Consider the following 25085-nt stretch of genomic DNA (forward strand, 5'->3'; position numbering starts at 1 on the left):
ATTGATCTGAACTGAAACTGCTCACAAACCTGTATTTAACCACCATTTTTTCCATGTAATGAAATCCAACATACCTTTAGGTGACTAAAGAATTAACTTATTGCCTTGCCCAAAAGATAGTATTTTCTGAAAACAGTTCATCCTAATTCCAGATTGAGAAACTGATTCAGAATTTAGAATGTGGTTTCTGGGATATTTGACTTTTTCCAATTGTTGATAAGTTGTGATTCTACCAATTCATGTAGAGGATACAGCAATATTTTTACACTTTTTTCTGCTTTTGGACTCCAAGAAATTTTTCCAGGGGAGCTTTGAATCTTTTTCTAGCAAGCATAAGGCCCCTCACATAATAAAATCTGCTTTTCTCATTAGCTTTCACAAAATCCTACAGAATAGCAAAATTGTAGTGTCTGTAGATCACAAGTGAAAAACTATGGAAGGGGAAATGAAAATGTGAAATGATGTGTTTGAAAAATTTTGTGGGTAAAGCTTCTCTTGCAAAATAAAGCCTATAAAACACAATATGGCTAAATGCTGAGAATTAAATATGCTATTAGGATGGAGCTTACATACTAAAGCTAGAATGACTTGCTCTTTAAAGAAAAAAAGAAACCAAGATGATAAAAGAAATGCCATTGAAGACAAATTTACTGTGCTCTTCTACTAACTGGTCCATGCAAAGCAGTATTTCTTTGATGGGACAAAATGTTCTTCCCCCCAGCTTGATATTTCCTTAGTTTTTATAACTAAGATTTCTTTTTCTAGAACAGACATATTTAAGCAGCTAATTGAAATTTCGTTTTGGGAATGGTCCCAAATGGAAATTCAGAGTTGCCATAACACCACTCATCAAAGCCACCAGAAATCTCTCAGGTGGAAATTCTGAGCTAGCCTAAAAGCATACTAGGAAAGCATGATAGGACCATAGTAAGAGAGTCAGGATTTTGTACTGAATATAAGTTTTGTGAAGACAGAGTGAAAGTGTTTACAAGATGCATTGTGGACGCATTCATATGAGTACCTTCTATTGGCCATCAAATCATCCTGGCATCAGCTGCAACTTTTGTTACTTGTCCTTACATTTAATGGAAGGAGTGAGAACTGCTCTATTTCCAAACCAGAACTCCTCCCACGCCAGGAGTCTCTCAGAGGGCAAGACACTCTTCATCTGCTGACTAGGGGTGTCTTGCAACTCCAAAAGCTGTCTCTTTACTCTCACCGAGACTTAATATTTCTTGCACAATTTCCCTGTAACCTGCCCGCCTGTCAGAGCAGCTTTCAGGTCACATACTCCTTTCACGCCATTTGTGCAATGGTTCTGCCCCCTGTCTAGCAAATAGGGGTTTCTGTCATGCACACAGAGACTACCTATGTGCTATATTTTAAGATAAAATACTCTCCTTGGTAGACTCAGCACAGCTGTAACTGAGCTCTGGTTTTGTTTTCAGAAACATCTGACTGCATTCCAGTTAAGTGCTATGTAAAGAAATTACTTTAGGCATTAACACTTCAGTCCCTTTATCACCAACTGTGCTGACCAATTGCTGCCAGTATTATTTTCGTTCCACTTCCCTGCTACTGCCAAAGGGAATTCAGTCATAGAAGTGGTTAAGATTATCTGACTTCACACTGTTCTGCCTTCAGTCGTTTTATAGCACAGCTGCCTTGGAACATTACAAAGTTCAGAGCTGCGTTGGTGGTGCTCATCAGTTGAGAGCTTTCTGTTTTGCAGCTGGTTTATTGATGTGAGCATGCAGATGCAGCTGTTCTCTGTCACACTGAGCTTAGAAACAGTTCCACCACAGGTGAGCTGTGAGAAGGTAGCTGAACATAAAAGCCAATTTCTTCCTGTATTGTAGTCTGAAACTCTTCAATTTGGTACACAAGGAATGAGTGGAAGCTACACGATGTGAATGGAATTTTGCTTCTTTCTTTAAAGGAATGCTGTATATAAGAGATCAATGAGGGTAAAAAGTATTTCACTTTAACACAAAAATAATTCTGTTGTCTGCATATTATTCTTCTACATATCAAACTTTCAAGCCCTGTTTATTGAACTAAGTTGAAGGGGTTTTTTTCTGATAGGAATACAATAAATAATTGGAAAATAATCTGTGTAAACTACTCCAGTGAATTTTTGCACTTTGGGATAGTAAAATTAATGAAAAAAGAAGCTATGTAGAAAAATTTTGGAGTTAATTTTGCTGCTGCTGTCTGTGTGATTTTAAACTCCATGGAAACCTCTTTTATGCAGTTTACTACCAAGTGAAATATACCATGAATTAAACACTGCACAGTGAAATTCTACTACATTTTCCAGGCTTGCTTTTTTTTTTTTTTCGTCACTGATTTAAGACAAAACTTGATACAGGACTGACCCCTATTTAAAGTTTAAATTATGTTTAAATTAATTGAAGTTTAAATTATACAAGCCTTTCAGTCCCACTTGCTCTTTTTCCCTCTTCCTGCCCTTCCCTGAGCAATTTGTGCTGCTGGCTCCCCAGAGCATTTCCTTTTTGGTTCCCCTACCCCAGATGTAGCACATAGGCCGTGTGTGAGTTTTATGGCCCTTATGTGCAGTGCTCACCTGGCAGCTGCCACGGACCAAACTGGGCACTTAAACCAAGAGCTGGAGGTGTTACCCTTCAAGCTAAAAAGAAAACAAAAAAGCCAAACATCTACAGCTGGTGTTGTAACCCTTTGCCATTAGTTACCTGTAAGAGGTTAGGAACATTCTGGAGCCTGGTTTCTTGTATGGAATGCATGTTTTGACCTAAGTGCTGATGGGAAAATTTGGAGCCAATACTGTTGCTTTCTCAGGTATTGAAGCTAGGAAGTTCCATTCATACCATGTCAGTGGAATGTTTTAAGAAATGTCACTTGGATATTCAATGTTGAGTTCAAGATAGTTTTTATTTTTAATGGAAAGTAGGGAATGTCCTCAGTAGGTATGGCCAGGAACCATGTACAAGAAATTTCCTACATCACCCCAGGCCTCCTCTCAGCCCATGTCTGCTGATAGAAGAGTTTGGGCTTCCAGCTCTTTGCCACTATTTTCTGTTGGCAATTACGACATGCATGGATCTGTGGGTGAGTGACTGTGAGCAGAAAAGTAAAAGTCACCAGTTAGTTTAAACTACCATCACTTACATGCTACTCTTTAATTAATTTCATTGATGACCTTTGTAGAACTGCCTCAAGTGAATTTGTGTCTGAATGAACAGATTTGGTGTCAGCACTCTGAAATAGTAACTGACTGAAGAGTCAAAGAAGCATCCAGAGATGGAAATTTCTTGTGCCATGATAGTGGGATCCAGAGGACAGAGTCTCATGATAATCTGATAGGCTATAAGGAGAGAAGTGGAGGATCACTGAAAAATCTGTGTAGGATTTGGCTGAAGCAAAAGTATACTAGCAAAGCAATCTTGTGCTGCATTTTGTAATAACAACTAATTTAGTTGATGGGTTGGGTGCCTGCAGCTGAGAAACTGAAATAAAAGTTAGGAAATTACAGGAGGACTAAGATGAAATCTCTGCTGCTTTGATGCAAGAATTTTGCTTGATAAACAGTGCTTTCACCAGCACCTCTAATAAAGCTGAGTGGTAGCACAAACTTGTCCCAGAAGGCCACCGATCTGTTTCCATAGCACAGCCACACTGTAATTCCTAGAGTGGCCTCACAGACAGAGTTAGTGCTGTGTCCTATCTCTCACTGATCAAAGCCCAGTGCTTGATGCAAGGGTATGAAGCAAATAATTGGAACAAGCCTTTCCCCCCCTCTTTTTTTTGAAAATTGAAGTGTTTTCAATTTTTGAAACATTTCTGATCAACTCGTTTGCAATAAAGACTTGTGCTTTTCAGGGACCAAACCAACCCTCAACAGCCTGAGAATCAGGGAGCTGAAATAACAACAGAAGGGCTGGTTCACAGGGTCTGTAGCTCTGCTTATTGCTCTACTAAAGGAGCAGCTGCACAGCAGAGCTCTGCCAACAAGTAGCATTAGGATCCTTTTTTTTTTTTACTAAGAAGTTAAAAAAGTGGAAGTACATCATTTTCCTGCCCTATAACAGAGTCATCTTATTTTTACCATAAAGAATGAAAATTGGAAGCTCAGTATATTACCACAGTGTTCTGCTGCTGAATCAATGTTTGTTAATAATGTATAAACTATTGCTCGGTCTTTTTTGCTGTAGAAATCATTTGCATTATCAGTTTCCCTTGCCTCTATATATTTTTCTTTAATTTTCAGACAATCTGCTTTATAAAATATGCATTTCTATGTATCAGGTACCATTATTATGGGATTGCAGTGAAAGAAAACTCCCAGTATTATGATGTGATGTATTCTAAAAAAGGAGCAGCCTGGGTCAACGAGACGGGAAAAAAAGAAGTAACCAAACAGACAGTAGCGTATTCACCACGATCCAAACTGGGAACATTGCTGCCCGAGTTTCCAAATGTCAAAGATCTAAATCTGCCAGCCAGTCTGCCGGAGGAGAAGGTAACACTTTGGAAATCTTTTCTCAGCTTGTCTTGGTTTCTTTTTTCCCCTGCTCTGGATGAAAGCTTTGTCTAATATATAAAGACTTAAAACAGGAGTAAGTTTAATAATGCCTTGATTTGATTTATGGGAGGCTGAAGTACTTAACTTAATAGAAAGAAATATCTTCCCTTAAAAAGGGGAGCTAACACTATCAGCTGTACAATATTTTTAACACCCATGTACGTTTTTTAAAAAGTTACATTACATACAGCAGGGCAACTTTTAAAATTATATGATGTTTGAGGGCAACTTTTAAAATATTGAGGGCAGCCCTCTAATCTGTGAACACACTTGATGGCAAACTGACAAACAGTTCTAATGCTTTCTTGAGTAGAGAGGGACTTAGTGAATTTCTTCTTCTAGAGTAGAAATTCAGAGAATCCTATTTGCACATATGACAAAAATGTTCTGGCTCCTCTTGGCTGAGCTTGCTATGTTTCTGGTTCTATTCACATGTGTAGTATCAATGTGAAGTGGACAAAAGAAAAGGGTTTTTTAGATCTTTATGTCCTAATTAGGGCCACATTCTCGTCTTTGATCTCACTGAGGCTTTTTGCTCCTCTTACATTTGAAGAATCCTATTGACAGAAAAATCCATGAATTCAAAGGGAGAATTTACTTTTGAGAAGAAAACTCATCTTACAGCTAATCTAAATACAATTTAACTGATTTCATTATGTGCAGTTGCACATCGATAAGATAATGAAAAAAAACTTGCTTTTTCTGTGCTCTGTGTTCTGGTATTTTAAAAGAGGATTTCTTAAAGCAGAATGATTTTTTGTGTGTCTCCTTCATTCTCCTTCATTCTTTTTCAGGTTTCTACCTTTATTATGATGTATAGGACTCACTGTCAGAGGATACTAGACACTGTAATAAGAGCAAACTTTGATGAGGTATGGTTAGAAACTGCAGTTGCAGTTTAATGATCCATAAGGTATCAATGGATTTGAGACCTCATTTTGTATGTTATATTACAGACTTAGGGGTTTGTGGTGCTCAGTGCTTTTCAGGAGCAAGGAAAATGGCTGTACTTGAGTATCTAACATGTGACTGATAGGACTAAATCTCACTGGGTGAGTTGGAGGAACAAAGGCAATGAGAATGTTTTTGCACCCTGTTCTCCAGCAGGATTAAGGTAGATAATATCCCCTTACAAGATGTTGGACAATCCAGTTCGTACAACTCAAGAAGTGTGTCCACCACAACTTTTCGAAGCTTTTGTTGGGACTGAGCTGTCTGAAGGAATTCCTCTCTGTGCTCAGCAGTGCCAGGGCAGGTGTCACAGCAACAACAGTGGGCTCTGCTGGTCTGTTAACAGCAATGCAGAGCTGTGGGGAGATTACAGCCTCCCAGATATCCCAGAGAGCCGTAGCTGAAGTCTCCAGTTGCTCTGTTGTACTGCAGTGCAACTAGGAGTATACACACTGCTCATCAGTGAACACCATCTCTTAGAGATGTTTCAGGCTTGTACCTGTTGATACCTCACTGAATTTGAGGGATTGCTAGCAGTGCATGCAGACAGTTCTATAATTAGAGCTGAAAAATAAAATGTTACTGGAAGGCAAGCAGGTTTATATTACATGAGAATACGGCTTCTTATCTAGGATAACAAATCTGGCCATAGAGATACTGAGGACCTGATTAAAATATGATATTCAGATCCTGGAGAAAAAAAAATGGGTCTTTCGACTCTCTCTTCTGAACAATGAGAGAAAATTCCTTGCTTTTCTTCTTTAATTCTCACATTCTTTTGGTTTAAATCTAGTTTTGCACCACTGTACTAAGTCTAGAATTTTCCATGTGAGAAAAATACTTGACACATTCAGGACATTTAGGTGGATGAGTCTCAGAATAGTTTCTTAAAAGCAAGATGCTGTATTTTATTAGTTTTATCATGATCTCTGGTAGGGAAGGGGCTGAGCAGCAACAATATATAAATGGCAAATACTCTTTGCTACACATGGTGTGGTTGCTTACTTCACTACAGCGTGTGTGCAGAAAGTTATAATTCGTGAGTGCTGGTGTTCTGACCCCTATGGAACTGATCATATCATTCTCTGAATAACACCTTTATAGCCTACATTCAAATTTTCAGAGGTATATTTTGCTGTGTCTGAAATCTCTCCCCTGTTTTGGGGGGGTTTTTTGCCTTTTGCCACTTTTTCTCCACTTTCCTTCATAGGAGGAAAGATAAAATCCAAAAGTGTAGTGTTTCTTTCCAAAGCAAAGTCAGAAAATGGTATATTGACCCTTGTAAGCCATTTGTTATCCTCTTCTCCCTCCCTCCCTCCCTCCCTCCCTCCCTCCCTCACTCCCTCCCTCCCTCCCTCCCTCCCTCCCTCCCTCCCTCCCTCCACCAAGGCCTAGATTGCATTCCTTTGTACACAGGGACAGAGTGCAAAGACAGAGAAAAAGGCTTGATATGTGGAAGCCAAAGAGCTAAACTCATCAGCCACTGATGGAAGCTAAAAATCCAGTGATTTCCATGGGTGTCTCTACTGCAGTGACACAAAGACTCCCTGTCACCAGCACTGAGTGCCTCCGCACCTTTTGGTTGATTGTCCCATTTTGTGCTGCGTTACAGTATAAGCCTGTGTAGTTAAGGAACATTGCACCCCCTTAGCCCACCTCTAAAACAAAAGCTGTGTAAGCATGATCATTTAAAGAGAATGGTATTTGTGGACTTTGATTATTTTAATTTTACCATTCCTGCTTCTTCTCGTGATTGCAGGTTCAAAGTTTTCTCCTGCACTTTTGGCAAGGGATGCCTCCTCATATGCTGCCTGTACTGGGTTCTTCAACTGTAGTGAATATAGTGGGAGTTTGTGACTCAATTCTGTACAAGGCAATTTCTGGAGTTTTGATGCCAACAGTACTGCAAGCCTTACCTGACAGGTAATTGACCCCCTCTAACTCAGCTGTCTTTGTTACATTCCTTTTCTTCAAGAATGACACCAGTTCTCAGAGAGCTGCTTGCTTCCATCCGTTTTCTGACTTTAAATCACAGTGTCATTTGAAAGGAGTTCATGAGCTTACATGTTCCTGAAAGGATGTTCAGATTTTAACAAGACTTGTATTATGAAAGACTTGGAGGGTTGAGGGTTTTTATGTAATGAAGGATACCACCTACTTTTTGGTTTCTTAATGTTCAGCTAAACCCAAACTGAATTGACTATTCCAATCCATGTAGTAGATTTCAGCTGGTCTCCTCCTACCTGGAGTTCATGTGAGTCCAAGAATTCTTGTTCATAGAGGTAAAGCAGGAAAGAGCAATCCACAGCAAAAAAGTGTAATCACTGAGTGTAGTCAACGTTTCCCCCTCTGGTTTTACTTGTGTGCTCATCAGGAATCCATCTTTTTCTAAATAGTCTTGTACACCTTTAATATTATTTGACTGATGTGTTCTTGACATGGAGTAATTTGTTAAGAATATTGCTTGAGGAGTTTTTTATTTGGTACTGTGTGTTTAGCCCTTAAGATTTTAAAGTTTCTCTAATCAAGGAAAATGTTTTCACAATGTTGTTCTGCTTTTCTATGTGCATTTCATGACTGCTAAAGTGAAAGTATTTTACACAAGACATCTGCTATAAGCATAGGCTGTTCTTGATAAGACATGTACATTTTTACAGGCTTTGCCCCTCACCCCCCCAAATCTATTTCATTGGAAGGATTAAACAGAACAGCAGTCCTTTTCTCAAGCTGCTTAGTTCTTTCATAGCAAATAAGGAGAGACTTGAGTGTGAATATAGACTTTTGTAATGCATATAAAGGGCCAGATTGTGGCTATTAAGCCATAGCCTGCACTGGAGGGGGTGAAGAAGGGTCTCATTGCAATGGAAGCTCCTGAAGGAAATCTTGCTGACTCAGCCAGAATCCTCTGAGATACTTCCTGGGAACACATTCTGTCTATCCAGAAAAGGCACTTTTTAGTGAGCCTAGCAGTTGTCATCCATCCCCTGTTCTCTTTGGGTGTTTCTGTGGAGCAGAGCAGGCTGATGGCCATGTTTATTTTACTATCTTGCTGTCCATGCAGTGTGCTAGGAGTACAAACAGAAAAAGCTTCTTGGTTGAAAGGGCAAAGTTCCTTGTATCTTTTCTTTCTCATTTGTGCATTTCTAACATTGCTACAGGTAGTGCAGCTTTGTCTGTCAGAGCCAACTCTTAGGATCCTCTGCACAACACTCTGCACTGTTCCTGGGAACTGTCATTTTTTACTGAGGATTCCAATGAGAAGGGCAGAATGAGCTGCCTACCAAGTTTAATAGGAAATGATGGAACCATCAAGAAATGGTAGCAAGAAAGAAGAGAGACATTTCACTTGTCTGGGAAAGTTCCAGTCCTGTGAAGGGCTAAGCAGGCAGGTCCTGCTCTACCTCCAGTTCCCCCCCTTGTGTGGGCTTGGCCTGAAAATTCCTCCCCACCACCATCACCTCTCACTAACTGGCTCTGGCCTGCAGCAGAATTGCTTGTTGCTCCACTTGAATATCCCCTTGTACATGTGTAGAGATGTGGGCATAACTGAGCTGAAATCCAAGCTTTGATTTATTGTCTTCTTTAAACAGTTGTGAATTCATATTTGTGGAGAGTGGCAGGGAATGATTTTATTTAAAATAAAAATACTGTTTGTAAGTATCAAAGCAATTTCTGAACAGAGATGGGAGGTTTTGACCATGGTGATAAATTTTGCCTTTCTTGCAAAAGTTGTCAGAAGTTTCAGAAATTTTTCTTCATGCCTACAAACCAAAATATATTAGCAACTCTACATAATAATGAGTTGTAAATAAATGACTCATGGTCTTCCCACGATCACAGCTTTTATAGTGCAATGCACAGAGTAAACACGGCGTGATGTTGTGATTTCTTTTTTCAGTTTGACGCAGGTGATCCGAAAGTTTGCAAAGCAACTGGATGAGTGGCTGAAGGTAGCTCTCCATGATTTACCAGAAAACCTACGAAATATCAAATTTGAGTGTATGTATTACTCAATCTCTCTCCTGTTAAACTGGGAAGGATAATGTTTATTGATTACAAATTAATTGGAAGTGAGACTAGTGTTCTTTTAGGAATTAAAACCTGTCATCATTATAAATCTTGCATTCACTTAGAATCTCCACTTGTTAATGAGAACCAATCTCATTTAGTGAAATGAGGCACCACTCAAAATGAGAAATTCTTTTCCTTTCTTGTGAATTCTGATAAGAAATTAATTTTGTTGATAGTAAGCAAACATTAAGGATGATATTAGGCAAGGAAAATTATTAAACAAACCCTTAGGCTAGCAGAATTTGAATACAGCTTGAGGCCCTTGCTCAAAAAAGTGCCAGAGTTAGAAATGAAGGAGATCAAATTACCCTGTCACCACAGGAAAGGGCACTAGTCCTTTTCAAACGTGCTTTGTAGATGCCTGCAGTGCACATCACCTATTGATAAAGCCTGCTTTATTTCACAGCTCTCAATTCTTTGCCTTTCATGAGCACTAAATTCCACACCACAAAGTTAAAGGGGGAAAAAAAAAACCTAATTTAGGAGAAGGATTAACTATTTTGATCAGCGTGGAAAATTAGGTGAATATGTTACTGAGAACAGTCAGGATGGAAGTTGGAACAACTAATTTCAGGGTGTTTTGAACTGTTTACTAATTTGTTTTAAAAATTAAACGAAGTCTGAACTGCAGATATGCTTTACATCTTTTTTCAGTTCAAAAATATCAAGAATCTTCAACAGCAAAATCTTTGCCAGTCTTACAGGCAGACAGAAAGGGATGGACAGTGCACTCTCTAGTCATTCTCAATCCACATTTTTTAACTGCCTTTATGCATAGAATGGAGGGACAGCTTACTCTGTGACCACATATAAAATCTCTTTGGATAGATCTGCAAATATAGTCCTTTTGATATAAGAAAAATACTTATACTTATGTGCACCCTGCCTTTTGCATGAGACTTTGTTGCTTCTGCAACTGTTTCCTCCTCATCAGAATTTGTGATAAGGTACACAGCCAGTGGAGGTACTGACACAAAGAACTGCAAGCTTTGGTCATTTTTGCACTTCCCAAGACACTGATTTCAGACAAAGAAATGCACAATATAACATTTTAAAAGCTTATTTTCCAAGAATAGGAAATATCTTAATACAAGGTCCATACCACTTGCAAACAACGAGCTAAACTGGGAAAGAGGACAAGTACCTCCTGGACCATTTCAGCATTAGTATGTCATGCAAATTGTTTTCAGAAACTTTGATCAAATTCGACCTGAAACTGGATCAGAGTTTAGCCCCTACTAGTCCAGTCAAAAGACTCCTCCAAAACTTAATTGCATGAAGATTTAGCAACCTTTTCTCATTTCCACATATAGCATAGCTATTGTTATTTTATGTGTGCTTATTCTTGCACCAACAATTTTCTTTCTGTTAAATAGTTCTTTCTGTTCTCTAGCTCCTTTATGTAGCAAGAGAAAATTTGCTATGCTGAACAAGCAAAACTTTTCCATGGTCCTCTGTTTCTCTTGTCATGTCATTATTCACAGCATCTATAAATAATTGCTTGTAATATGCCCCAGTAAAATTGATTGAGCATCCAGATTTAAGGGTTTAGGTCAAGGTTTAAATTAAGTTAAAGCCGGGCTAGCTGAGTGCATTTCATGTAGCCACAATTTTGTATAGAAAACTGGATGTATATTTTTTTTGTTGTTGTTCTTGTATAATTTAATACTTTCTGAAGTAATTATCCTTATTTAGCACAGTATGTAAATAAGTGTCTCTTCTTTCCTGCAGTGTCCAGAAGATTCTCACAAATACTACGGCGACAGACATCACTAAATCATCTCTGCCAAGTAAGTATTTCAATTACCCAGGTTTGATGAATGCCCTTTTTACTGACTTTTCAAATAATTTTATGAGTTGACAGGTTGGACTTTATTCAGAGGAGGAGATCACATTAGCAGTTCGTCTCCAGCTTTTCGAGACAACTGGCAACCCCTGATCACTAAATTCAGCAGGGTACTTTCATGAAACAAAATTATTATTTGATTTGAAGAGATGGTTCATTTCCAGGAAATAAATGAGAGACATTCCATTGATTTCAGAGCTGCTTGTATTAGGCCAGTTGCAAAGCAAGAAAAATTTCTACATGCCCAACAATACATTCCAAGTCTAATTGTATGTCATAAATGAAATGCAAATTAGTAAAAGGGGAAACAGTTTAACTGGGTTTTAAATAGACTTGTTCTTGTAACCACAGCAAGGGAATATAGAAGCTGCTCCAAAGTGTTTGGTTCTCCCCAGTTTATGTCAGAATAAACTGTAAAAAGTCACGAAGCCAAATTCTGTGTAGTATAAAAAGGGAGAGACTGCATTGAATTAATTAATGTTTCATGCATTTATTGGAGGGGATACGTTTTTTCCCCTGTCCCCTAAAAGCTCCACTTTTGGAAGGTGTATCCAAAACCCCAGGTTAACCCTGTGAGGGGTGAAGCCCACAAAAAGAAGCTCTAGGGAGATAAAAAAGACTCCTGCAAGGAATTTTGGAGGTTTCTTCTGCCATTATTTTAGTGGTGGAGACAGAGATACTTGAGCTACCTTTCCCCAAATACCATAGATCACCACTGCACCCTGGAGATCCATAGCCATTCAGAGGAAATCAAGATAAAGAAACCACAACCTTCTGCATCAAACCTGGGATCAAATCTCTTAAGTGAAGAACTCTTCAAGTGCATCACTCCCTTGGGGAAGCTGATAACCTTGCATCTCTGCTTAACTTGCAGAGATCTGTGTATATGACCATGGCCTTGTGTCACTTCCTTTACTCTGTCCATCCTCCTCATTACAAGCAGCAGGTCCCTGTCTCAACCAGCCAAACACGGACCTGATGAGGAGATCTCATAACCTTTTCATGTGGCTGAGGGAAGAATGAGAGTCTTCACAGATTGGGAGAAGGGAGGGTGCAAACCTGAATGGGGTTTGTTTGGTATTGATTTGATTTTTTTTTGTTCTGAAGCTTGAAATGAAAATCAGCAGAGCTGTTAGAGATTGAGGGGTCTAGCAACGGCAGCATCAGATTAGTGTTGCTCATTAGAGTTTATGGTAGATGCAGTCAAAATACTTGCAGTTGATTAAAGCAGGCAAAATGACTGAAGAGTTCTCTTGTTAGAGGGCCCTGTAATATCCATAAGACATCAATTTGGTGGGTGGGGGTCCATGAGGAGAATCAACTTAGTGAGCCCAGCTAAGGAAGCATAAAAGGGGATAAAGCCTATTTTTTAACCTAATAAAGCATGAACTAATGAATAGATTGGATTGGATTACAGGCATCAAGAACAGTGATCCACAGTGCAGACATCACATTTCAAATGCTGGAGGACTGGAGGAATGTGGATCTGAATAGCATTACCAAACAAACCCTCTATACTATGGAGGACTCACGGGAGGAACACAGAAAGCTCATCATACAATGTAAGAGCAGAATCTTCAAATAAAGCCAGGTGAACTTGGCTTCCTGCTGCAAAGCTCAGATAAAGTAGTGTTGGATTTTCAGCCATTGGTTTGCTTGGAGGCTTAAGATAAATATAGAGGCATTTACCAAAATGTGAGGCAAATCTCTTATGTTTTGGGGCAAAGATCTGGGCACCGTTCCTTGATGCATTCCTTTCTAGTACCCAGAACAGACAATGGCACAAAACTAGCACCCAAATTCAGGAGGATTTTTTCCATGAAGCTGAGCTTCATGGAAAGCTTCACTAAATCTATGAGTTAACCATTGAAGGTGTGAATCCAATCTTTCCTGCTGTAGAATTGCAGGAGAATTGTCTTTTGAATGACTTTAACACTTAAGTGTCTGTGTATTTGAGTCCCTTGTAAACTTGTTTATAAAAAGCTCCTTTTTACACAACGTTTTCATAATCAAGAGCATTTGGTGGGATAAGCTTTTGCCCTGAATTGTTATGACTAAATAGAAGTCCCATATCAGACAAGCTCATTGGATAATTTAGCTTCTGTCTAATGTAGTGAAGGGTATGGACTTGAAAATGACTTTGGAGATATTGGCAAATTGGTTTTACAATTAAAGGCCTTTTGCAAATACAAGATATTCCTTTCATCCTGCATCGAGTGTTACATAGTTATAAGATCAGGTGTAACCCGAAGCACACTGAGTTTTGTTATTTTGAGGCAACAGAGCTTTGTCTTTAACATCCTTCACATAACCGCACTTCCTGTGAACCCACCTGTTGTATTGCCATCTCTCTCCTGAGGAGGACCAGTCATCTTTTACCCAGAATCTGCCTGAACAGGGCACAATCCAGGCAACCACTTGCAGGAGCCCAGCAAGGGTAGGTTTGGTAGTGAGGTAACTCTTTCAGGGAGTGGCTAGGAAGACAAGGGGTGACACTTTCACACGTACCCTGGACCCTATGAGGTTGACTTTGGCAGTCATCACAGTGTGTTAACACTTGAATTCTTCTCCTTTGTTCAGGGATGGGCCTTGCATTCTCTGCTAGCTCTGTTTTCTGGGAGAGGTTCTTGGTATTCTTTCCTCTCTCTCTTAACCCTTGATTCATTTCATAGCCCTCTTCCCTTTTGAGGAGATAGGAGCTCGACATGGCAGCAAAGGAGGTAGCAGGAAGTGAGACTGAAGTCCAGAAGCTGAGTAAATCCTTCTGTCATCTGTTAAGGTTTTCAAGATCTATCCAGCATCCTACCACTGGCAAAAAAAAGTTTTCAAAGTTATACTCCCTAGTAACAGCAACATTTTTTGCTGCCATTCAGAACATCCTTAATGTTTAAGGTATCTTCTTGCATATGTGGTATTAGTGTAATAAAGCCAAACAGAATTTTCCTCAATGTTGTTGGATTTGTGCAAGTTTTTCTAGGCCTATATAGTCCAATAAGACGTTATTCAGAAATGGTAAGCTAATATCTCATAAGATGGGATGCCAATGAGGTGTTCAGATACATATCTGAGAATATTCCAGAACTTAGATTTTTTTCCCCCATGTTTGTTGTTTATTCTACTTGACGAAAGATTTTTTTCACTATGCCTTGTATGACTTATATGGCAGCAATTTAAGGTCTATTTTCATACTCTTGTTACTAATAATCAAGGAAGTACAATTTCAGCTACTATAACTAGAGAAAAAAAACCCAGGTTTATAAGCCTATAAACAAACTGATGGAGAAACAGAGAAAAATCACTGGGTATAAGAGAACCTCTTCCCTGTTCTGCTGGACTACCTACCTCTGACATGATTTCTGCTTTATTCCCTCATTCTTAGATCCTGTTGAGGTATTTTTAACAATCACTAAAGGCTAAACATCTAATTTTCTCAAATAGATTGTTGTACACAGTTGCATTGCTCCAGCAGCAAAGCAGGCAACTGATTTGTTTTTCTGCTCTTGCTCCCCTCTTTGCACAGCATATGAATTACTTCATCTGTTGTATCAGGCAGTTTTTGTCCAGCCAAATACTCAGGTAAGGAGACAACATTTAGATTTCTCTGTGATCCTGTTCTGAATAAAGGGAGGTTGCCCATTCAATAGAAGAATGAAAGAAGAAAAGGGTGGCACAAACATCATTTCCCTTCTTCCTCAACTAATGTTACTGGTAACTCAGCCTTTCCAAGTCTCAGTTAAACAAAGTTGTAGTCAGGTGTTTAACAAATGCATTCCTGCTCATCCTCCTGATCCAACAGAATCAGGGAGGTGATCTTGGCATTATTTTTGGATAGCCTCGCTGGCTCATTTCCTTAGCTATCATCTCTACGCTTTGCCTCCTCCACCCCCTTCACTATCTTTCCTTTGGAGAGAAATTCCTTCCTCCTGTTATTTATAATTAGTTGTAAATGGAATTGCTTAGTGCACTGAAGTCATCCTGTAATACAGCAGGTAGAAAGTATCTTTCATCTTGACCTACTGGGCCTTTTATCGTAGCTGAGTTGAAGAATTAATTTGTTAAGGTGTCAAAGCACATGGTTCTTTGTCTTCCAGCCATTGGTTCTCATATGTAAATGAGACTTGAAGTTTTAAGAACTGCAGTTGAATGACTTTTTAACTTTTTGTATTGAAATAGTAATATGTGTACTTGGAAAAGATCAAAAAGTATACAGGTTGCCTTTTGCAACTCTTCTTCATAATAAGTGGAGCATTTCTGCACTGATAGCAATTTGTTTTGAAGAAGTTTATGGACATTGTGTGTGTGTCTGGCATTGCAAATAGATGATTTGCAGCAGTTAAATCATGTTTTTGCAACTAAAGCATTATACAGATGAGCGCCCTATCAACAATACTCATTCACTTGGTGCCTAGAAGATTCTTTATGCATTTCTAAATCAATTTCATGCATGGCATTTTTTCATCACTGCGGTCAAGGCCTAGTTTCTCACTCATCATAGAGAACACCATAAACATTTCACTTCTCGGCACACCAGACAACTTAAATAAAAGCTACTAATTTTAAAAAATAGGTTCTAATTGGCTTGCATTTAAAAAAAGCTTTCAATGACTGCATCACTTTCAGTAGAAACAAAGTAAGACACCCAGCAAATTTTTGGGTCAGTAGCGGGAAAGATGCATTTGTTTCAGTTAAGTAATCTATTATTAAAAAAACACAGTAAACTTGTGATTCTTTTGACAGCCTTTTGTGATTTGTTTTTCTTTTGTTTGAAACAGAATCTGAGTTCTAAGGTGGGCTTTTTTGTTTTGTTTTGTGTGGCAGTGTATCAGGAGTTTGATCACCTTTTGGAGGAGCAGTCCCCCATTGAGTCATACATCGAGTGGCTGGATTCCATGGTGGATAGATGTGTTGTAAAGGTTGGTAAGGAGGAGTGAGTCACTGATGTGCATTATGATCTCTATTCAGGTAATATATTTTTAGAAAAAGTAAAATTAATAACAAAAAAAAAAAAAAAGGAGTTGGTAATGAGCAGGACTAAAGCAGTAGTGGGCAAAATCTCACCGGTTTTCATGGAGAATTGCTCACATTCAGGATTTTGCTTTATTCTGCCCTTGTTTATTTTATTCCAAAAGATGGTATTCAAAAATGAACAGGGTTGAGGTTTCCAATCAAATCAATATTTCCAGGGATATGGAGAGATTAATTCAGAGTCAGAGTCATCCTAGTGGTATAGTGCAAAGAAAAACATAACCTGGCCTTTTAAGATTTTAATGAACAGGATATTTAAGCTAGCTAATTCATCTATATACAATCAAATGTGAGAATGAAAGTCTACATTACCATTCAGTCAAGGACACATTTATGTTCCTTTTGAGCTGATATGGAATACCAAAGAGTTGTATTTTATTTTCATTAAAGTACATGCAGAAACCTGCTAACAAAGCTTTAAAACCATATGTTATTATGGTTATATGGTATATTATGGTATATTTTTGAAAATGATCCAGCATTACCATAATTTTACATAGAGTATGAAAATGTATAACTGACTATTTTACCTTCCGTTACTTCTATGTATTGGGTTGTTCTGTTAGAATTTCAACTCTTCATTCCAGTTGTTAGGGCTCTGAAGTAAAACCAGAACAAATCAAAATATGCTGCCTCTCTCTCTCTGCTGCAAAATAGCCATATAGGAAACAAATAATTATCCAGATTACTTGAAATACTTTAATTGTTTTGGGGAACTTCTCTTCTAGTCAGTGGAATGCAACTTGAAATTCCGGCCAGAGCTGTTAATTTTAATTAAGAACCTGACATGAATTGTAATAAACGAATTTTAGTAGCTGATTGGGTGAATCTAATATTTTAACTCACATATGGCTATAATAAATATATTTTTGAAAAGTTAATCCCTAAAGTGTGCTTTCTGGAAAATATCTCTCCTAGTAAAATGACTAAGCAAATTCACAAAAATAAAAATGAGAAGGAACAAAAACCTTTATATTCAATATTAAACCTCATTTTAGATAATAATATAAATTTGCAGTGTAGATCAAAGATTGATTATAAATTGCTTCTTTGACTAGGAAGCGAGAAGGAACATGTTATTAATAGGTTAAGATGAAGATCAGAGCAATTTTTTTGCTCTCCTTTTATCATGTATAAAGGAGATCCAGTCTTGAATAATACTTTATTGTTTCCTCTTTCTGAAGGTTGTCCATGGTTATAAAGTCGTTTTCTGTTTAAGGCCATTTTGAGTTCGGCTTTTCTAATTTGTAGTGTGTATTTTAATGTGAAGATGATGGTAAGTAGTTTTTCAGTATATAAAGAGAAGGTGAATATATGCATCATTCAGCTGTTTTGCTGGTAGAAATAAAAGTTTCTCCATGTCAGACACATCTCTCTTCTTGCAGGTAGCTGCCAAGAGACAAGGCTCTTTGAAGAAAGTAGCTCAGCAGTTTCTTCTGATGTGGTCCTGTTTTGGCACTCGAGTGATCCGGGACATGACTTTGCACAGTGCACCCAGCTTTGGTACTTGGATTTTGTTGCAATAATCACATGCCACAGTCAGAAAAATCTCTATGCCAGCTTGTAATGTACAGTTTAAGTGAAAACCTAATCAGTTTTCACATGTCCAGTGCTCAACTAAAAAATAGGCTGGGGCTATTGACATTTGGAAATAATGCTTAGACAGATGTTTGTCTGCAAGCTGCAGCCAGGGGAGATGAAAATGTTGCTACTTCCTCCTGTTTGCTGTTAGGAGCTGCAGGGATCAGTCACATGGCAGCTGGGGGAGTCCATTACAGGAGCATTCCCTAATGCACTTCAGTGCAAAGTGAGCCTGCTTACCCAAACCACTCTGGCCACGTGTTGAGCCAAGAGAGATGACTTTGTGCTGAAGTGGATGAAAAGCTCTCCACTGAAACACTTTGCCAGCTCTCCTCTTAAAGGACATAGCATTTGAAACTGGTCTTTGCAATGTGAGTGTGCTTCTATAACCTGGAGAGGGTCTCTTCCATTTCTTAAGAAATCAGTTAGGATGAAAAAATAGATTTTTACTTTTTAAATGAAAAATCTTGTTGCTTTTCCACCCTGTTTGAAAGGGGGCTTTGTCCTCGGATACAAAAGGTTCAGATTAAAATCAGTTAAAAGCAAGAATGACTCGACTGGTGTGCCATGAGTGTGAACATTTAGTCACTTGGGACCAGACTTTGTATGAGGGATGCTTTTTACAAATGCACATTTGTCTGAATATGTTTCTAGAAAGATCAATAAAGAATGGTGTTATATGGGTACTGCATTGAACAACTGCAAGGTTTTCTGTTGGCTGAGCTTTGGTGTCCTTTATGCTTTTAGAACCATCTAATAGTATAAATTTGGATACACTCAGTGACATACAATATGCTATTTTTAATATGTTTTATATATTTATAATACATGTAATATTTATTATTATAACATGTTTATATTTTAACCTGAAACTTTCATTTCCATTGTAAAAGAGTTTTCCAAACAGATGTTAAGGACATCAGGATAGTGAGTGTCCCCAAGGTGATTATACTTTTCAGCAAAAACCACAAACCTATTCAGGTGCAATGCTAGTGGAGGCAGGAGGAGCCCTGAAGTTTTGAATATCAAAACCCTATCCTTATCCTATCAGGCAGCAGCCTTGGTTATCCCTACACAAGTGCCATAAATTTTATTTAGCTATTTAGCACAAATTTATAATAGTCTACATTAATGATGCTATTCTTTCACTGCAAAGCCATTTGACATATTGTTTGAGAATTAGAGTTGAGCAAGTTCCAAAAGAATAACCCCTGAACGTAAAAAGCTCAGAGCTAGATGGCAGAAACTTTCCTGCACCTAATTTATACAGTTCTTTCTAGATTTTCAGAATTATTGATATATTAAGTGAGTTCTATGGAGAGAAACAAAGACTGATTTACTGTTCTAAATATTTACATATAATATACCTTTGTTCTTAACTTAGATAAAAAGTTTTGCATTTTTACTGCATTGGGAACAGTTTCAGTGGACTTATTTTTAATTATTTTTTCTACCTTAAACAATATGTAGACTCAGATGCTCACAGTGTAATTTTTTTTAAAGTGAAATAATGTCTTAGATGATTGGATCTTTACTATGTACAGGACATATTTGGATCTTTACTATGTGCAGTATATTGTTACCTTTGAAATAGATGATTCCAAAATCTGATTGAAGGAAGTGGTAATACCTGGCACTGGCGTGACTGGTGCAAAGATTTGATCTGCAAAGCTTTTAAGCATGGTGACATGGGCAGGCTGAAACAGTCTCTGGCAGAAAAGAAAAGCTGCTCTCTCTCTTTTTCCTCTTTCTGCCTGCCTCCCTCCCTGCCTTCCTCTTTTCTGCATATGCATATCAAAGGCACAGTTGGTGGCGATGTTTAAGTAATACACCCAGTGTATAAAGTAACTAATTAGTAATAGAAACTCCATTATTTTCTCCAGATCTGGAAATTTCACTGTTGTTTTGCGACTTACACATAATTGCTGTATCTCTTAAGAGAAGCTGATACTTACTGTGCCTTAGTTGGGCATTGCCAAGATTTCTGTTAACCCCTGAAAATTAGAGCCAAATGCTATTTATTGTTGTAACTACAGTCCCTTGAATGACTTCGTACCTTTTCCTAAAGAGGTTATTGATTTGCTTACAACTGGATCCATTTCTGTACTTAAATATAGACTTGAAAGAACCCAACAGTTTCATGTGAGAAACAGTAGCTTGCAAACACAGAATAAATTATGGTCCATTGTGCTGAATAGCCATTCACTGTGAGGCTGAAATGCATGCCCTGATATCAGTTTCCCTCTATAGCTTTTACATTTCATTCACTTACTCAAAAATATAAAAATATTGCATTCATTGCACTCAGTACCAAAACTTTGTTTGTCTGGTGTCTTTCACACAAATTCTGGGCTCAAAAACTCTATGCAGAGCTTAAAAATACACAGTGGGAGAAATAATAGGAGAGGAAGAGAGAAATTCAAAAGAGTGACAAGGGTACTGGAATGTTTTTAAATGCTGCATTCACTATTGCCAACCCCAAGTCTTCAAAACAAAGCGTTAGACCCCTCAAAAAGACATTTTTTAAAATAGCAGATCTTGGGTTCTTGTTGTTTGCTTGTTAGCACTACAGTGTTTAGAGTTTGCAATTCCAAATATTTTTATGAAAATACAAGCGACTTTCCTTTTTTTTAAATAAAGTGTGAAAAAGGAGTTTGATGGAAAATAGTAAACACCCTGAACTTTATACCACTACATGAAGTTTGCCAGCATTTTAGCCTGTTTTTCTTACCTTGAAGTTACTTCTCAGTAGTAACTGCGCTAGATTCAATAGAAACTTTGCACTGAAAAACTGTAAAGTCGAGAGAAGAGTGAGCATTTTGTGGAGATCCTTGAAAATCTGGGTTTCAACTGGGGAAATCCTATGTCAGTAATGTCAGCCATGTCTGCTGTCTTTATTGCATCACTAAATCAAATAGGACTTCATTCAACAAGACTTGGAGCCCAAAGGATTTTTAAAAACAAGTTTTCTGCAGTAGTTTAGTGAGGATCCCTACTTTTTACCCTTGAAAGTCTAGGGAAACCTGTTACCATTTTGATCTGCTTAGTCACATGAAACAAAGAACTGGATGCTTCAGGTTCACCAGCAGCCAGAGATTTCCTCCCCATGGCAGAAGTGTTACAGTCAGGTGTGTCCTGTTTCTGTGCTGCCTTTCCCAAGAGCACAGGGGCATATGTTCATGTCCCAGGGTGTGTGTCCAGCTCATATCAGTGACAACAAAACCATGCAGGCATGGAGGGAGCATGCACAAAGACCATCAGAGTCACAAAGAAAAAGAGTGTGCTCAGAGTTACTCTGAAAGCTGAACTGCCAGCTAGAATTGAATAAGGGTATTGGTCTTTCAAACCACTTCTGCCCTACAGCAGCATGTTTGAATACATTAGTTGGAGTAGGGTTAGTTGTGCTTCATTGTGATAAAAGCTAATATCTCAAGATAAACCTAACTTTCCTTTGAAGAAACCAGTCATTATGAAATTCAATTTAATTTAAAACTTGTTTGATCTTTTCCCCATGAAAGTATTCCTCCTCAAATGCAATAATGGAATTTCCAAAGGAATACCTCTACGTGAGGTATTCTGGGGGGATTTTTGTCTGGCAGTAGTTGATCCTTGTTTCTGTCTCAGATGATGACTTTTCTCTGATTTAAACTAGCCACTGGACAGGCTATTATTTTAACCTCACTGTACTTTACTTGTCAGAGTTACTTAGTGAATTAAATGAACATGTGTTAAATACTCTGTGCAAGTCTAAATGAACAAAAGAGCTTTAAAAAACCAAACCCATTGTATGATAAAGTGCTGTCTGGAACTACTACAGGTACTTAATGTTATGGAGTCTATTGCATAAATTGAACAAACTCCACCTTGATACTTGTCAATGTCTCCCTGCTGATGGTAGTTAGTCCTTTCAGGAGGGCACAGCACAATATCTCAGCTCTGATGTTTTGCTTCTCTTACTTTCTCCCCCAAAATGTATCTGTGATCTCTTCTTACACATCTTCTTTTCTTGTGATTTCTGATCTAGAGCAAACATTTCTTCACTATCTCTGATATGTATGCTTTATAAATTATGGGAAGAAACTCCCTTTCTGTGCAGGTAGTTCAGAAAATTCATACCAGGATGTGTCACTAAGGCAGCCAGTTTGAGATTCTACTTCTGACAGAAAATGATACATCCTTTAGACAGTAGGAAACAATTCTACTGTAGTACAATCAGCAAAAAAATTCAGTGCTAATGTAGGAGAAGAATCCTTTGAGTGGCAGCTCTCAGCTAGGTAGTCTTCTTGCACCCTAAACTACAGCTGGTTGTAGAAGCCAGTATAAATCTGGGAATTAAGTTTGCTACTCCCTGGTTTTATTTCGACCTCTCTTACCTTGAGTAAGAGAGGTATTTCAGTACATGGAGGCAGTCTTATTCAGGGCTGTTTGTGTGGAGTACTGTAATAATTGGTTTAATGAGTGTATTGAGATGGTCAATGGCTTTTTTTGTTTGTTCACTTTATTACCAGGGTCTTTTCACCTTATTCACTTGATGTTTGATGACTACGTATTGTACCTGCTAGAATCACTCCATTGTCAGGAGAAAGCGAATGAGCTAATGAGGGCAATGAAGGGAGAAGGAAGCACAGGTGAGTCTGTTGTTTTATTCATTATTTGTTGTTTTATTCCACTGTTTTTTGTACTTTTTATGTTAGGACATATCTTTGTCCTTATCTAACCTGCTGAGGCTTATCCAGGAGCAAAGCACTTCTGTCATGATGTGAAATAAATTATTTGGGAGGCATCCCTGGTTAATTCTGAAAGAGAACTGCCTGCTTCACAATGTCATCTGGATATCTGAAAACCCATTCCTAAGCACTTACTTGGTGTTTCAGTAAGATATTTTTGTCCTGAACCTTTTATCTTAGTTAATCTTTCTAAACCGCCATTGAATTTCAATGGACTCAGTGTTAATAAGTTCACTGACATTAGTGGATTTGTACCAGTCTAAATAAGAGGAAGAGATAGCAGGACTGAGAAAAGACAAATGGCAAAGCTGTTGTTTCTGCTACACTTACATTCTAAGTGCCTGTATACAGAAGGGGATTTTGAGTCCTGCTCCACTCCACAATGCCTTGCCAGAACAGAAGCAAGCAGGGATTGCTTTTAGTTTTTTCTGCTCTGGGCACTCCCTTGTATGAGAGGTCCTCCGTGATCTTCCTTACTTCCGTCTCCCATTAATTTTGGCACATTAACCCTCTCCATCATCTTTGAAAGTTTCATTCTCCATTTTAGCTGTGGCTTAATTTATCACCCTGTAGATTTATGGGAAGAAAAACATTTCAGTGATTAGGGTACTATCTTCTGTATGGTGCAAGACTTGAATTCATTGCCCTTCCATAACCTCTTGGGGTTTTGACAAACAAGCTGCTTATTCTTGCATATTTTCCACATACCTTTAGCAGCTAAAACTATCCAGAATATCCTCTTTTTTTATCCAACAAAGAAAGAAGATCATGGCCCAAAGCCACAGGAATGCTCTTGAGACTCCTGTTTCTTTTAGAAATGTAATAGTACATTATAGCAGTATAACACTTAAACTGTCCATGCACCAGTTTCCTGCCTATGCAACTGGAAAAATTGCTCTTTCCTTTAAGAGGTCTTCTGGAGGTACAATGAAGGTTGTAATGGTGAAGATTATAGAAGTACTTCTTTCAAAGATTTGTGGTTCCAGCTCGGTATTTCTTGAAATACACACTACAGTACCTAACTGCTTGCTTTTTTTTTTTAAGTTTCTCAGCATTCCTTGACACTACCTTTAGCTATGTTTTAGATGGGTTTTCTCTCATTCTGCAGCAGAAATACAAGAAGAAATTATTCTCAGTGAACCAGCTGCTACAACTCCCTCCCCAGCACCATTCTCCCCAGCTAAATCTGCCACGTCTGTGGAAGTGCCCTCTGCCCCATCACCCATCAACAACCAGTCCCCAGAGTATGGTGGCGTAACAGCCACTACAGGTAGGTTGGTTGGCTTCTGGCAGATAAATCTGCTTGAGGGTGGCTTTTGCACTTGGTCTCCTAAAACTGAGCCTCAGAACATGGTGTATTGGCTTGCAAGATATGAGAAGCCTTCCCAAGCCAGAAATCTGTTCTCACTGTATCCACACATGATTTGCAGTCTACCAGGAAAAAGATCTAATGTTTGGATGTTTTATATGCCTGAAGGAAGCAGGCCAAATATTTCAAGTTTAGTGAGGTTTGCAAAATCCAAAATCAGTAGTGGTTCAGCAATTCCTAGCTGGTAAAGTGACAGATGGGTATCTTTCAACATATTTAACATCCAAATATGTTTAAATAGCTGTGCACATTTCTCTCAGGGATCTTTTACACATTGCTGACAACTTTCATCAATTGATGCTAGAGATTAGGAATTACATGTTTGAAGCCTGTTTTCAGTGTTATATGCTATTATGGCAGCTGATAAGGTTGTTGTATTCTAGTGGGCCCAAAAATTAAAAAAATCTGCACTTAAGGGACAGCTTAAACTTGTGGGTAGGATTGACAATAAGCATAAAACTAGCTCCTTGTTTGGGCTGCATAAATGGCTAACATCCTCTGTACTCTAGAGCAAAACTCATTACCTTTTGGATGTGGGTAGGACAGTCTGTCTGTACGATCAAAAGACAGTGTTCTCTTCATTCATGGAAAGACAGGCAGAAATGTGAGTGATTTTCAGAAGGCATTTCAGGCAGTGAAATTCCAGCTTTGCTGCTCCTCATTGAATAGGATGTACAATCAGAATGTGGAAACTATCGCTTAAATGTACTAGAAAAGTTACAAAATCTTCTTAAAAGAATGTCATAAAGTGATGATTTACCACACTAGAGAATTTGGCAGTGGCTAAAGAACTAATATATCTTTCTGAAAAACGTTTTTCATGTTTTCAGAGGCACCACAGGGAAGGACAATGCATGTTGTGCTGGAAAGAGATTTAAAAATATTTGTCCCTGCATCACAATTTAAGATTTTTCACTGTTGGAGGCAATACAATAGTTAGGAGGGAAACAG

At 38.3% G+C, this 25085-nt stretch overlaps 1 protein-coding gene across 6 annotated transcripts in view; it reads left to right on the forward strand.

Annotated features, from left to right (window-relative positions):
- Positions 1–25085, forward strand: part of RFX4 (regulatory factor X4) — an 87520-nt gene that overhangs the window by 44634 nt on the left and 17801 nt on the right. For all 6 annotated transcript variants that reach the window (XM_071422699.1, XM_071422696.1, XM_071422698.1 and 3 more), the window contains 10 exons: positions 4288–4501; positions 5359–5436; positions 7275–7438; positions 9414–9514; positions 11318–11376; positions 12850–12994; positions 16251–16345; positions 17843–17960; positions 22547–22666; positions 23874–24035. In XM_071422699.1, coding sequence (XP_071278800.1) covers positions 4288–4501; positions 5359–5436; positions 7275–7438; positions 9414–9514; positions 11318–11376; positions 12850–12994; positions 16251–16345; positions 17843–17960; positions 22547–22666; positions 23874–24035 — 1256 coding nt within the window. The remainder of the gene's footprint in view (positions 1–4287; positions 4502–5358; positions 5437–7274; positions 7439–9413; positions 9515–11317; positions 11377–12849; positions 12995–16250; positions 16346–17842; positions 17961–22546; positions 22667–23873; positions 24036–25085) is intronic.

This window comes from Agelaius tricolor, unplaced genomic scaffold (genome assembly GCF_023055355.1).
Source record: "Agelaius tricolor isolate 1412-34295 unplaced genomic scaffold, bAgeTri1.0.p SCAF_3, whole genome shotgun sequence".
Taxonomy (NCBI): domain Eukaryota; kingdom Metazoa; phylum Chordata; class Aves; order Passeriformes; family Icteridae; genus Agelaius; species Agelaius tricolor.